Source organism: Apium graveolens, unplaced genomic scaffold (genome assembly GCF_009905375.1).
Source record: "Apium graveolens cultivar Ventura unplaced genomic scaffold, ASM990537v1 ctg5489, whole genome shotgun sequence".
In the NCBI taxonomy this organism is placed as follows: Eukaryota; Viridiplantae; Streptophyta; class Magnoliopsida; order Apiales; family Apiaceae; genus Apium; species Apium graveolens.
In genome coordinates, this window is record NW_027418991.1 from 83,594 (window position 1) to 96,313 (window position 12,720).

General features: G+C 36.5%; 1 protein-coding gene across 1 annotated transcript in view; it reads left to right on the top strand.

The window, feature by feature from the left end:
• Positions 1–12,342, top strand: part of LOC141702681 (putative mitochondrial protein AtMg00860) — an 85,244-nt gene extending 72,902 nt beyond the window's left edge. Inside the window, exon 2 of the mRNA XM_074506311.1 lies at positions 12,232–12,342. Coding sequence (XP_074362412.1) covers positions 12,232–12,342 — 111 coding nt within the window. The remainder of the gene's footprint in view (positions 1–12,231) is intronic.
• The last annotated feature ends 378 nt before the right edge of the window (positions 12,343–12,720 follow it).

A 12,720-nucleotide genomic window follows, 5' to 3' on the forward strand; every position in this document is an offset into this window, starting at 1 on the left:
TTTAAAAATGGTGAAGCTGAGGGTACTCGAGCGACTTAAGTAAATCGTTAAGCGCGAAAGCGAACGTTAGGACTCTAAATGGTTAAAGTCTAGTTTCTTAAGCGACCGGGGTTTAATTCCGACTTATGTTGTTGTTCATAGGTTATTGGACCCACTCTAAGCTTAAGCCTATCCGGGAGCACTCAGGCAAGTTTTCTACCCGTATAACTGTTGTTGTGATGTATATGTGTATATGCATGATCTTGCGATAAATGCATATTTGTTATTAGAAAATTCTTGCGATATATTGTAGCATGTGATATGGTATATATGCATGCCTGTTTCATATTCTTGATTTATATATCTGTTGGTTCAAATGCTTATAGTTGCATAATACCTATGCTAGAGATAAGCGGTATTTGAGTTTACCCTTAGTATAGGGGACCCAAAGGTGAGCATATTTCTAAACCGGGAGTCGATGTTCCCGAGTATAATATATATTTTTATATATATATGGTTATAGTTTTCAAAACTATTAATCGAATAAGGTTTATTTGATAACTTTAACTTTATTTTATTTAATGAATATTATTTATAATATTCATTCGAGGGCTTATGACTCAGTTATATTATTTAATGAATATTATTTGAATATTCATTTGAGGATGTATGACTCCGTTTATTTTATTTAATGAATATTAATTATAATATTCATTCGAGGTATTATGACTCCGCTTATTATTTAATAATATTCTTTATTTTATTAAAGAATAATGTTTCGATAATCAAACTTATTTTCGATTATTCAAATAAAGATAGTACTTTCGTATAAGTATATCTTTGGTTATTTAATATTCATTTCAAGTATGAGTTTTAAAACTTCTACTTCGATTATTTTTATAAGGAGTACCTTTATGAGAATATTATTTAAATAATAATATTCAGATATCTCTAATATATCGGGACTGATTTATTTTAATAAATCAGCAGTACTCCAAACATTCTTCAAAATGTTTTCGAGTCTTCAAAATGATTTTAAAAGTTAGAGCAGATCCCAAAACTCATTTTTATATTTAAGATCTTCCTTTTAAAGGGGATTTAAATACTCGCTCAAAATCTGAGGGATCCGGCTCTGTGGTGTATTTTACATTCGCAACGTGGTTGCTATTTTGAGAAACCAATTTGATTACTTGCCCAACGTTCGGGAAGTAAGTCCATCTAATTGAGTCGGCATAAGCGACAGGCCGGGGTACGGTCTACCAAAGTGTAAGTGGCTGGGTGGCAGTCCATCAACGCGTAAGAGGCCGGGTGGCGGTCCAGCACAAGGTCCTTATGTGGCCAGGGTGATGACCGGTGGGGGATTCATCCATCTACTAGTAAAAAAGGTTACTTATTGGTATCTTTGCCTGATCAGCAAGATATCAGGTTTATGCCAAAATTTCTTTTCTTTCCAAATTCATTGGATATTGCAACTCTGTTCATACTTTACATGACAGAGGTTTTCAGGAAATGTATGAGAGATATATATATGGATATATATATCAGGACTTAATGAAGTATCTCGTAACTTCATTATTTATAATGATATTTCAAAGATTGAATCTATTCAAGTTTTATCTTGTAGTCTCATCTATGTGATGAACTTTTGAACTAATTATAACTTGAACGGTGGTAGTTCAAGTAGTATTTGGAAAAGATATAAGTATATTGGAGTATCTTGTAACTTCATCTTTTAAACTTATATCTAGTAAATGATTATCTTATGCATGTCAAAGATTTTCAGAAAAATGTTGAGACAAGGTTAGATATATGAGATCACCTTGCAACGATAGTTTTATACAGTTATAAACTGGAACTCTGTGTATATTATGCATGGAAGAGGACTTCCAAGATTTTGAAAAGTATATATGTATATATACTGAATATTTTGCGACTTCATCGCATTAAGATATCAAACTTGGTTCATTTCTTTTGACCAAGACTTTCATGAGTACTATGAGAAGGCTCATATACTGTAAATCATTATACATATTATTTTGGTGGGCTTGCTGCTCACCCTTGCTTTCTTCTTTCATCACACAACAACAGATAGAAAAGATGAACAGGACCAAGCTCCCAATTCGCGAGCGGATAGGAAACGTTCCGCAGTTTCCTATAGGCATTGATGTCGTTATAGCTGAGGTAGGAGCTACCAATAGGCTAGGCTTCAACTTTTGATGTACCAGACTTATGTATCTTTATCAATTATAATAATGGCAAAGAAATGTAAATTTATTCAGAAGCCCTTTTAAGGTGTATTGGCATATAATTGTGGAATAAAACGACTTGTAATTATTTTTGGATATTCATCTCTGAGACTATAACTTGTGGTGTGTGTGTTTATTGTGGGGTCACAGTACAGAGTAGTTGATTATTTATTAAGATTGGGTGTTATTAAGGGAAATGGAACTCGTGACAACCCGGATCCCCGACCCCGGATTTGGGGGTGTTACAGAAATGGTATCAGAGCTAAGCGTTATAAACCTCAGAGATGATGTGACGTTAAGATAATAAGTTCACAAAGATAATAAGAACTCTTGCCAAGTTCATAGTCGGGCTACCTAACGTAGTACTGACAGTTAAAACCCTTATGGAACCCTTATAAATATCGTGATAGAAGCGTAGTTCGTTATCATACATGGTAGCGGGACTCCGAACCCTGAGGTTGAGGAGCAACAACGCGATGATATTTTATTAGTTATTGGAGATCAGATTGTGGATCCAATGGAACACCCTAATGAGGGACCGGATGATGTTCATATTGAGGATGTAGCGGTTGAGGATGTTGTCCTAGAAGGGATTGTTGCTGAGAAGAATCCCGTGGAGGTCCTGACAAGAATGAATAAAGGACCACTGAGGAATTGATGACCATGGTTAGGGGAATTACCAGAGGTAGGATTGGCTGGTCACTATCGGAGGTTCGTTCAAGTTTGTAAAGATAGTAGCCCCTTTAACGCGGCTTACTTGTAAGACTGAGAAGTTCGAATGGACAGAGAAATGTGAGAACAACTTTTAAGAACCGAAGCAAAGGTTGGTGACGTTCCCTATGTTGGCATTACCGGATGGAAAATGAGATTTTGTGAAGTGTAGTGACGCTTCGCATAAGGAATTAGGGTGCCTCTTATACAGCACAGCAAGGTAATCGCGTATGCATCAAGAAAATTAAGGGAATATAAAATTCGATATCCCCACCCATGAGCTTGGGCTCGTGGCAATAGTTTTGCCCTAAATATTGGAGGCACTACTTGTATGGAGAAAAGTGCGAGATTTACACAAGCCATAAGTGCTCTAATACATTTTCACACAGAAAGAGCTCAACATGTGCCAAATGAGGTGGTTAGAGCTAATCAAGGATTACGGTTATGAGATTCTTTATCATCCAGGGAAAGCCAAAATGGTGGCTAATGCCCTTAGTAGAAAGGAGAAACTCAAGATGATATTGTCTCTAAGAGAGTTGATAAGTGATTTTGAGAAAATGGAAATAGAAGTGAACGCAACCGGAGCAGGTATCGAAAAGCTGTTTGAGATCGCTAGGCGGTTTGGATTATTGGAAAATATAATATTATGCCAAGAAAAAGTGATGAATGAAGGCAGAGAGTCAATGACTGGAGAAGAGATCCATACCGAGAAAGATGATAAGGGGATAGTGAGGTGTTCCTACAGAAATTGGGTTCCAAAAGTTCAAGAGCTTAAGGATGAGAACTTAGATGAGAGCCATAGTTTGAGGAATAAGATTTAGGGCAAACCCTGAATGTGATAGATAGGGAGGTTGCCATCAAGAAAGAAAGAACCCATAACATAATGAAGTGGGAAACAAGGATTTTTAACGTATAAGATAACCCCGATTATGGGAGAAGGTTGGAACATTTCATACTGAGAAAACAGAAGTTGAACAAGATAGGGAGAATCAGGATGGTACTCCTATTAGGCAATTCATGGACCTGCCTAAACAGAACTTATACTATTATCCCCAACCACCACCCTGAGGAAACAATATAGTGAGAAATTCTTTCAGGTTCTTTAAGTCGCTAAGCTCTCAGAGTTCCAAGGAACAAGCTGACCCAGTCGAGGCAAGAGCCTGGCTAAAGGAAATACAGGAATCATTTGAGATTCTAAATGATTGATGAATCACAAAAGAGTGTTTTTGTCACTTACCCTCCTAAGAGAGAGACCACCCGCTGGTGAAAGTCCAAGGAAGGCACGGAGCCAGAGGTTATAATAAACTGATTTAAGTTCAGTCAATTGTTTTCTGGAAAGTAATTCCCAAAGATAAGGAGATAGTGTAAAAGCTTTGGAGCTAGAACAAAAGCGGATGAGTATGATAAATTATGAATCTAAGTTGTAAAAGTTGTCAAGATTCGTTCTGAGGACACGAATCCAGAATGACGGGATGTTTGAAATCAATACTTATGTTGTGTTGGTTCATGAAATAAGGATAAGAGAAAGGAAAATAAAAAGAAACTGAAGTGGAAATGAATATAAAGGCAATAGAGTTTGAGGTATGATAAGGGAGTTGGGTATGAGGAAACCCTAAAGACTCGTAGCAATAGAAATAGAAAAGTATGCATTCATCAGGATGAGGGTGATTCACCATGAGTTAAAATTGATGGTTGAGGGCTTAAGAGATACATATATTTTATCCCCTGTAAGTTGGGAGGATTCGAGGAAACCTTGAGATAATTCGAAGGATAAATAATGAGACTCGGATAGACTGAGGAGACAAGAAAGTAAGAAATTAAGAAAATTGGATGAAGGAAGTGACCTTCAAGAAGATGAAGTGTAAGACCGGTGGCATGATACCCAGAAAGGGAGACGCCAGGTATGAAAGATATCCCAACATTGAGATGACTGTTGAGATAAACAACAAAAATAAATAAGGAATTATTAAGAAGAAGTTCGCGTTGAACACGACCAATATCTTCCAGAACGTCCTTGTTATCGTTACCAAATTATGCAAGAAAAGCGGATAACCGTTGTTATCTTTTGGAGGCCATATTGATTGACCTCATTTTGAATACAGATGTTATTGTGAAATTAGGTATAGACTATCGAGGTGGGAATGATGGATAAGATAATCTATCAAGGATATATGACTTGATTTATCCATGAAAGGATGCAAGTATTTTTTTTTAAAGGTGGAATTAAGGATATAACTTCGATAACTTGAGATGAATCCTAGGGGAATGCATAAAGGTTGGCATCCACCCTTAATAGGGACAACATGAGTTTTGACAAGTATGAATTGGAAAGGATCAAGGTAACAACAACCTTTAAAGATCAGTAAAGAAATTTTTCAGAAGTACATAGACAATGGTTCTAGTATTAGTAAATGGTATTTTGATATGCCCTGTATCTAGGAGATACAGGAGGAACGATTTAAAGATAACCTTAGAGGTTTTACAAGGAGAAAAGTAATATTCAAAATTCTCAAGAATAGAAATATTGATAAAGGAAATATGACATAATTATAATGATGCCAAGTGGGGCACGTGTTAAACCATGAGAAAGTATGGATCGAACCAGTAAAGGTCGAAATTGTTCAGGGCAATGAGGACCTAAGAGAAAAGATGTTCTAAGTATGATTGAGAGTCAGTCGTGACAGTGATTAACCTCTAAAGACTGAGGCAATAACTTATGGAAAAATGGTGTTATTTTTTTTTTACTCATCAGATTTTAAGGAAAACATCTCCACATAAGCTGTGATTGAAATGAGGTAGAAAATTTATTTGGAGGTGGTTAAAATGACATTGACTGTAAGGAAATTTTACTATCAGGAAAGGCCAAAGAGGTGGCCGACACTTTAAAGGTAAGAGGATAATTATAGGCGCTTGTGCCAAAGGAATACAGTGATGATGGTTAAAGCTATGAAGGTTCTATTATGGTTTGGAAGATTGACATTCCTTCTGATGACTGTGCAATACCCAACCGTAATAGTAGTTGGTAAAGGTTTAATTCGTGTAATCGCCATGAGCGGGCTATCTATCTCAGAAGATACTATCTTGAGATAAGCCAGGACCATGTTTCAAAAAGGACTAGACGAACCATTGAGTTAAGTCTTCTATTTAAGGCATACGATTAAGAATGGTATTGACCTGCTATCGTTGCTTTGACTGAAACCCTTCTGCAATTTTATCTACTTCATGTCATGAAAGTACGTCAGAGTTTGGAGTGTTCTTCATGAATTATGATTGGTGGTTATGTTAACTCCTTAGAAGTATTCTATATGACATGTATGGACTCCGTATGGTTAGATATTAAGATTTCATGGGAAGTGAATGACGACAGTAGGTCAGTGGTGGACCATAGTAATGCAGCAATGATTCTGCGAGTAATGAGTTGATTACAACCGTGAGAGTTGTATTGGAATGGATGTTGAGATTGAGTACCACTAATCGGGTCGTGGTAGTGTATAAGTTATTATTGGTAGACTAATTAAGTAGAGTATCTACCTATTGAATATTTATTCCCTCTTATGAAAAGAGAGTCGTATTACTATATGAGGAAGGTTGCGGTGCAAGCATAGAATATTAGTAACGATGATGTCTAAAATGAGATCCCAGATTCGATTTTCGATATCGAGGGAGTTTCAAAGGTGATTGTGTATAAGCTCGAGGAAGAGCAAGGGTCCATAGAATGATGGACAGAATAGCAAAAATATTTAGGCATGTGAAATACGATGCTATAATACTTGATGTTGATATAAATACATATATGTTTTGTTCTCCTATGGCAAACCTCTATAGTTCAGAGGTAGGTTCCAAGCCAGATATTTGGTGGCAGTATATTTTTTTTATATATACAATTCTCTTCAATTCATTTTTTTTCTCTCATTTTCATTTCATGTAAGTTGAGAAGAACAACCCTTCCAGAAGGGGAGGTATTGCTGAATTACTATTTATATGTGTGATAGAAGCCTAGTAGGATACCACATGTTGTTTAATTGCTTGTCAAGTACTAAAGGTTGGCCACCTTCTGTACTAACTATGCGATATAACAAGTTTTCATGATCATAGTGATCTCTCAATAAATTATTTTACTTCTATATGAAGGATTAAGCTTTCGAAGATAGAAGCAGCTGAAAAAGGAGTAGTAAAGTTGTGGTGGTATTCGGAATGGAAACACATTCGTGATACTAAGGTTGACGAGGTTATTAAAAGGTTATAGAACGCTAATGAGCAAAAGTGTAGCCAGCATAGTATTATTTACGGAAGATAGTAACGCTTACGATTTAGAAAAGAATGGGTATTGAGAAGCAAAAGCTATAATGCTAGAAGCTATGATGAGAGTCTGTGCAATAGACTTGAAAGAATTTGAAATGGTCACTTAACACGGATTGAGTTTTCTTACGACAATAGATCATATGTCAGTATTGAGGTATCGCCTTATGAGATCCTTGAGGGAGGACAATGTCGATCTCCCTTATGTTAGGATGAAGTTGTAGAGCGCAAGATGCTCGGACCCGCAGTAGTCCAAAGGACCAGGGATATAATAGATCTAATCAGAGGACGGCTGGTAGTAACCCAAGATGGACATAAGAGGTATGCTGATTTGACTCAAAAGGACAGAGAGTATGAAATAGGGGACCTAGTAATGTTATAGGTATCCCTTGGAAAGGATTGATGAGGTTCGGAAAGAAAGGAAAGCTAAGTCTACAATTTGTTGGACCCTTGGATATATTAAGACGTTTTGGGAAGTTAGCATATGTGCTAGCCCTACCCCCGAACATGTAGCAAGTCATTACGTGTTCCACGTATCAATGTTAAGGAAGTATAATTTGGATGCCAGATAAATAGGGGCATATGAGCGCATAGACATGCAACCCGACGTAACCTATATGGAGCAACCAGGAAGGGTTATAGAGTAAAAAGGAACAAGTGCTTAGGAGAAGGGTTATGAAACTATTCAGAGTTGATGGAAGAACCACAATGTGGGAAAATTTACTCGAGAGTTAGAAAGTGCAATGTTAAGAAAGTATCCCTATTCATTTTCTATCTGATTCCGGGACGGAATCCTTTTAAGGAGGGGAGACTGTAATAACCCCAATTTTTGGAAATTTTTGAAACCCTTATGAATAGTGATTTTGCAGATTATGCTGAATGAGAAAACCTTTCATGCCACACTATGTAGGGGTTCTGTTATTGATCTTCTGGGATATTATTAGTACTCTATGTGGTATATAAGTGTATGTAAAGATCGTTAGAATCCAATTCCGAACACTTTGATATTTCCCGGAAATCCACTAGATACGGAAAGAATTGAGTATAAGGTAACAGGATAAAAAGGATTTAAATTAAAGGATTATAAGAGAGGATCATAAAAGGAATATAATGTATTGAGAAAGGTTAAGGAAACCCAAGTAATAAGATCCCGGGTATGATCCCTCAAACGAGAAACGAGAACGAAAGTTAAGCGAACCGTATAACAGATCAGCGGTCATTAGGCAAACAATTAGGAAGTTAATCAAGGAGGTTAGGGATGATGAGGTCATCCAACCAATAAGAAGAGGGCAAGTAAGGGATGATGACATCATAAGCATGACATAAGCATGACATAAGGGGAAGGAGATGTGGTTGATTTAAAACCACACAAAGTTCAAGGTTAGAAAGGTAATTAACCAAAAACAAAACAAAAACAACCAAGCTAAGCTAAACAAATCAAAAAACACAAGATCATTTCACTCTCTTCATCTTGCTCTCGGCATTTCTTCTTTTCCAAAGGAAGAAAAATCAAAATCCTAGTTCCAAGCATTGTTCAATCACAAGGTAATTATCTAAGGTTCCTTGTACATAGATATGGATATCCTATAAGTTTAAGCTTCTAATTCCTTCACAATCTCTTCCAATAAATCAAGGAAGAAGATGGTGAATAGTAACCTTCAAGAAATAACTTTGGTTTTCTTGATTTTTTATGAAAGTTCAAGGTAGCTTAAGCATAGATCAAGGCTTCCATGGGCATTCCAAGGATCTTTCATTGATTAAAAGCTTCAAGGAAGGTATATCATCTACAAACCCTAGCTTTACTTTGTATATTAGGATGATTTTGGTTGTTATGGTAAAAGAGTAGCTTAATGCTTGTAGGTTTAGAGTTTGGGTTGTAGTTGTAGTAAATTGAATGTTGAAACTTGTTGATTAGTAAAGGACTTAAGTATAGTTTTAAATTCATGATTGAGAATAACATAAATTGGAGAACTTGAGGTTTTGGGGGCTGTTGTAGTGTGATATGGATTGATGTTGGTTGTATGAATGAATTGGGATTGATTGGTGGTTGAATTGGTTAGGTAAACTTTTGGGAAATCGCGTAAACATAGCCGTCGTAATGCCCGATTTATCGTAGACTGTTTTTGTTCTTAACATCAGAACCCTTGAACTCACTGTTAAGTTTTTACCATTTCCATGTTTAGATGGTTCATGTTATGAGCTTCGTTTTGATATGTAATTCGTTTGATTCCGATGTACGGTTTAGGAGAAACGGCCGTTTTAAGTAACGACGTTTCGCGAATGAATCATTACCCCTCGCCTTACTTTGAAACCTTGGTTAAGGACCTTAAATGACTAATTGGGGTAAGAAACAATTATGTAAAGTGGATTAGGCAGTTGGTAAGGTACTCGCAAAAGAATCGCCTTAAAACCCTTAATGGTTAATTTATTTAAAAATGTTGGAGCCGAGGGTACTCGAGCGACTTAAGTAAATTGTTAAGCGCGAAAGCGAACGTTAGGACTCTAAATGGTTAAAGTCTAGTTTCTTAAGCGACCGGGGTTTAATTCCAACTTATGTTGTTGTTCATAGGTTATCAGACCCACTCTAAGCTTAAGCCTATCCGGGAGCACTCAGGCAAGTTTTCTACCCGTATAACTGTTGTTGTGATGTATATGTGTATATGCATGATCTTGCGATAAATGCATATTTGTTATTAGCAAATTCTTGCGATATATTGTAGCATGTGATATGGTATATATGCATGCCTGTTTCATATTCTTGATTTATATATCCGTTGGTTCAAATGCTTATAGTTGCATAATACCTATGCTAGAGATAAGCGGTATTTGAGTTTACCCTTAGTATAGGGGACCCAAAGGTGAGCATATTTCTAAACCGGGAGTCGATGTTCCCGAGTATAATATATATTTTTATATATATATGATTATAGTTTTCAAAACTATTAATCGAATAAGGTTTATTTGATAACTTTAACTTTATTTTATTTAATGAATATTATTTATAATATTCATTCGAGGGCTTATGACTCAGTTATATTATTTAATGAATATTATTTGAATATTCATTTGAGGATGTATGACTCCGTTTATTTTATTTAATAAATATTAATTATAATATTCATTCGAGGTATTATGACTCCGCTTATTATTTAATAATATTCTTTATTTTATTAAAAAATAATGTTTCGATAATCAAACTTAATTTCGATTATTCAAATAAAGATAGTACTTTCGTATAAGTATATCTTTGGTTATTTAATATTCATTTCAAGTATGAGTTTTAAAACTTCTACTTCGATTATTTTTATAAGGAGTATCTTTATGAGAATATTATTTAAATAATAATATTCAGATATCTCTAATATATCGGGACTGATTTATTTTAATAAATCAGCAGTACTCCAAACATTCTTCAAAATATTTTCGAGTCTTCAAAATGATTTTAAAAGTTAGAGCGGATCCCAAAACTCGCTCAAAATCTGAGGGATCCGACTCTGTGTTGTATTTTACATTCGCAACGTGGTTGCTATTTTGAGAAACCAATTTGATTACTTGCCCAACGTTCGGGAAGTAAGTCCATCTAATTGAGTCGGCATAAGCGACAAGCCGGGATACGGTCTACCAAAGTGTAAGTGGCTGGGTGGCAGTCCATCAATGCGTAAGAGGCCGGGTGGCGGTCCAGCACAAGGTCCTTATGTGGCCAGGGTGATGACCGGTGGGGGATTCATCCATCTACTAGTAGAAAAGGTTACTTATTGGTATCTTTGCCTGATCAGTAAGATATCAGGTTTATGCCAAAATTTCTTTTCTTTCCAAATTCATTGGATATTGCAACTCTGTTCATACTTTACATGACAGAGGTTTTCAGGAAATGTATGAGAGATATATATATGGATATATATATCAGGACTTAATGAAGTATCTCGTAACTTCATTATTTATAATGATATTTCAAAGATTGAATTTATTCAAGTTTTATCTTGTAGTCTCATCTATGTGATGAACTTTTGAACTAATTATAACTTGAACGGTGGTAGTTCAAGTAGTATTTGGAAAAGATATAAGTATATTGGAGTATCTTGTAACTTCATCTTTTAAACTTATATCTAGTAAATGATTATCTTATGCATGTCAAAGATTTTCAGAAAAATGTTGAGACAATGTTAGATATATGAGATCACCTTGCAACGATAGTTTTATACAGTTATAAACTGGAACTCTGTGTATATTATGCATGGAAGAGGACTTCCAAGAATTTGAAAAGTATATATGTATATATACTGAATATTTGCGACTTCATCGCTATTAAGATATCAAACTTGGTTCATTTCTTTTGACCAAGACTTTAATGAGTACTATGAGAAGGCTCATATACTATAAATCATTATACATATTATTTTGGTGGGCTTGTTGCTCACCCTTGCTTTCTTCTTTCATCACACAACAATAGATAGAAAAGATGACCAGGACCAAGCTCCCAATTCGCGAGCGGATAGGAAACTGTTCCGCAGTTTCTTATAGGCATTGATGTTGTTGTAGCTGAGGTAGGAGCTACCAATAGGCTAGGCTTCAACTTTGATAGTACCAGACTTATGTATCTTTATCAATTGTAATAATGGCAAAGAATGTAAATTAATTCAGAAACCCTTTTAAGGTGTATTGGCATATAATTGTGGAATAAAATGACTTGTGATTAATTTTGGATATTCATCTCTGAGACTATAACTTGTGGTGTGTGTGTTTATTGTGGGGTCACAGTACAGAGTAGTTGATTATTTATTAAGATTGGGTGTTATTAAGGGAAATGGAACTCGTGACAACCCGGATCCCCGACCCCGGATTTGGGGGTGTTACAGATAGAGATGCCCTGGCCGGTCGTGGTCAAACTAAAGGTGGACGTATACCAATAACCCCGCGATGTCTGAACTATTCCAACGATGTAACCCCGATCATTGAGCTTGTGGACGAAGATGCTGATGGTCGATAAATACTGCAGGCAGATAACCGGGGATTTACTCACCCGCACCGGTCCGGGCGTAGTCTTGAGGAACGTCGGAAAGCGGAGTCCATTGCTGGAGGAATGAGCAACGAGGCCTCGCAGCCTTAAAGGATCGCTTGGGATCCGTTTGGGTGATGATGATCTATGGATGTTGCTGCTGGAATGGCAAAAAGAAGCCGATCACAGATATGTGACGTCCCATGGTACAACGCATGTGCCCCTGAATTCCCATGAGAATTAGGAGTGGCACCGCAATCATGAGAGAGCTCTCCCCTCAGATCGATGGAGTATGGCCAGGGATATGGGAGTGATCGTTGGAGAAGATCCCAATGGAGGGGAAGAGGCGGAGGTCGAGGTAGATACTTAGATGGATATCGTCGCGACAACTATCGTGGTTACAGGGATACCTGCCGGTATAATCGAGTAGAAAATGATAACTATGCCGAGTATGATGGTCATAGAGATGTGGCAAACTATGATCACAAG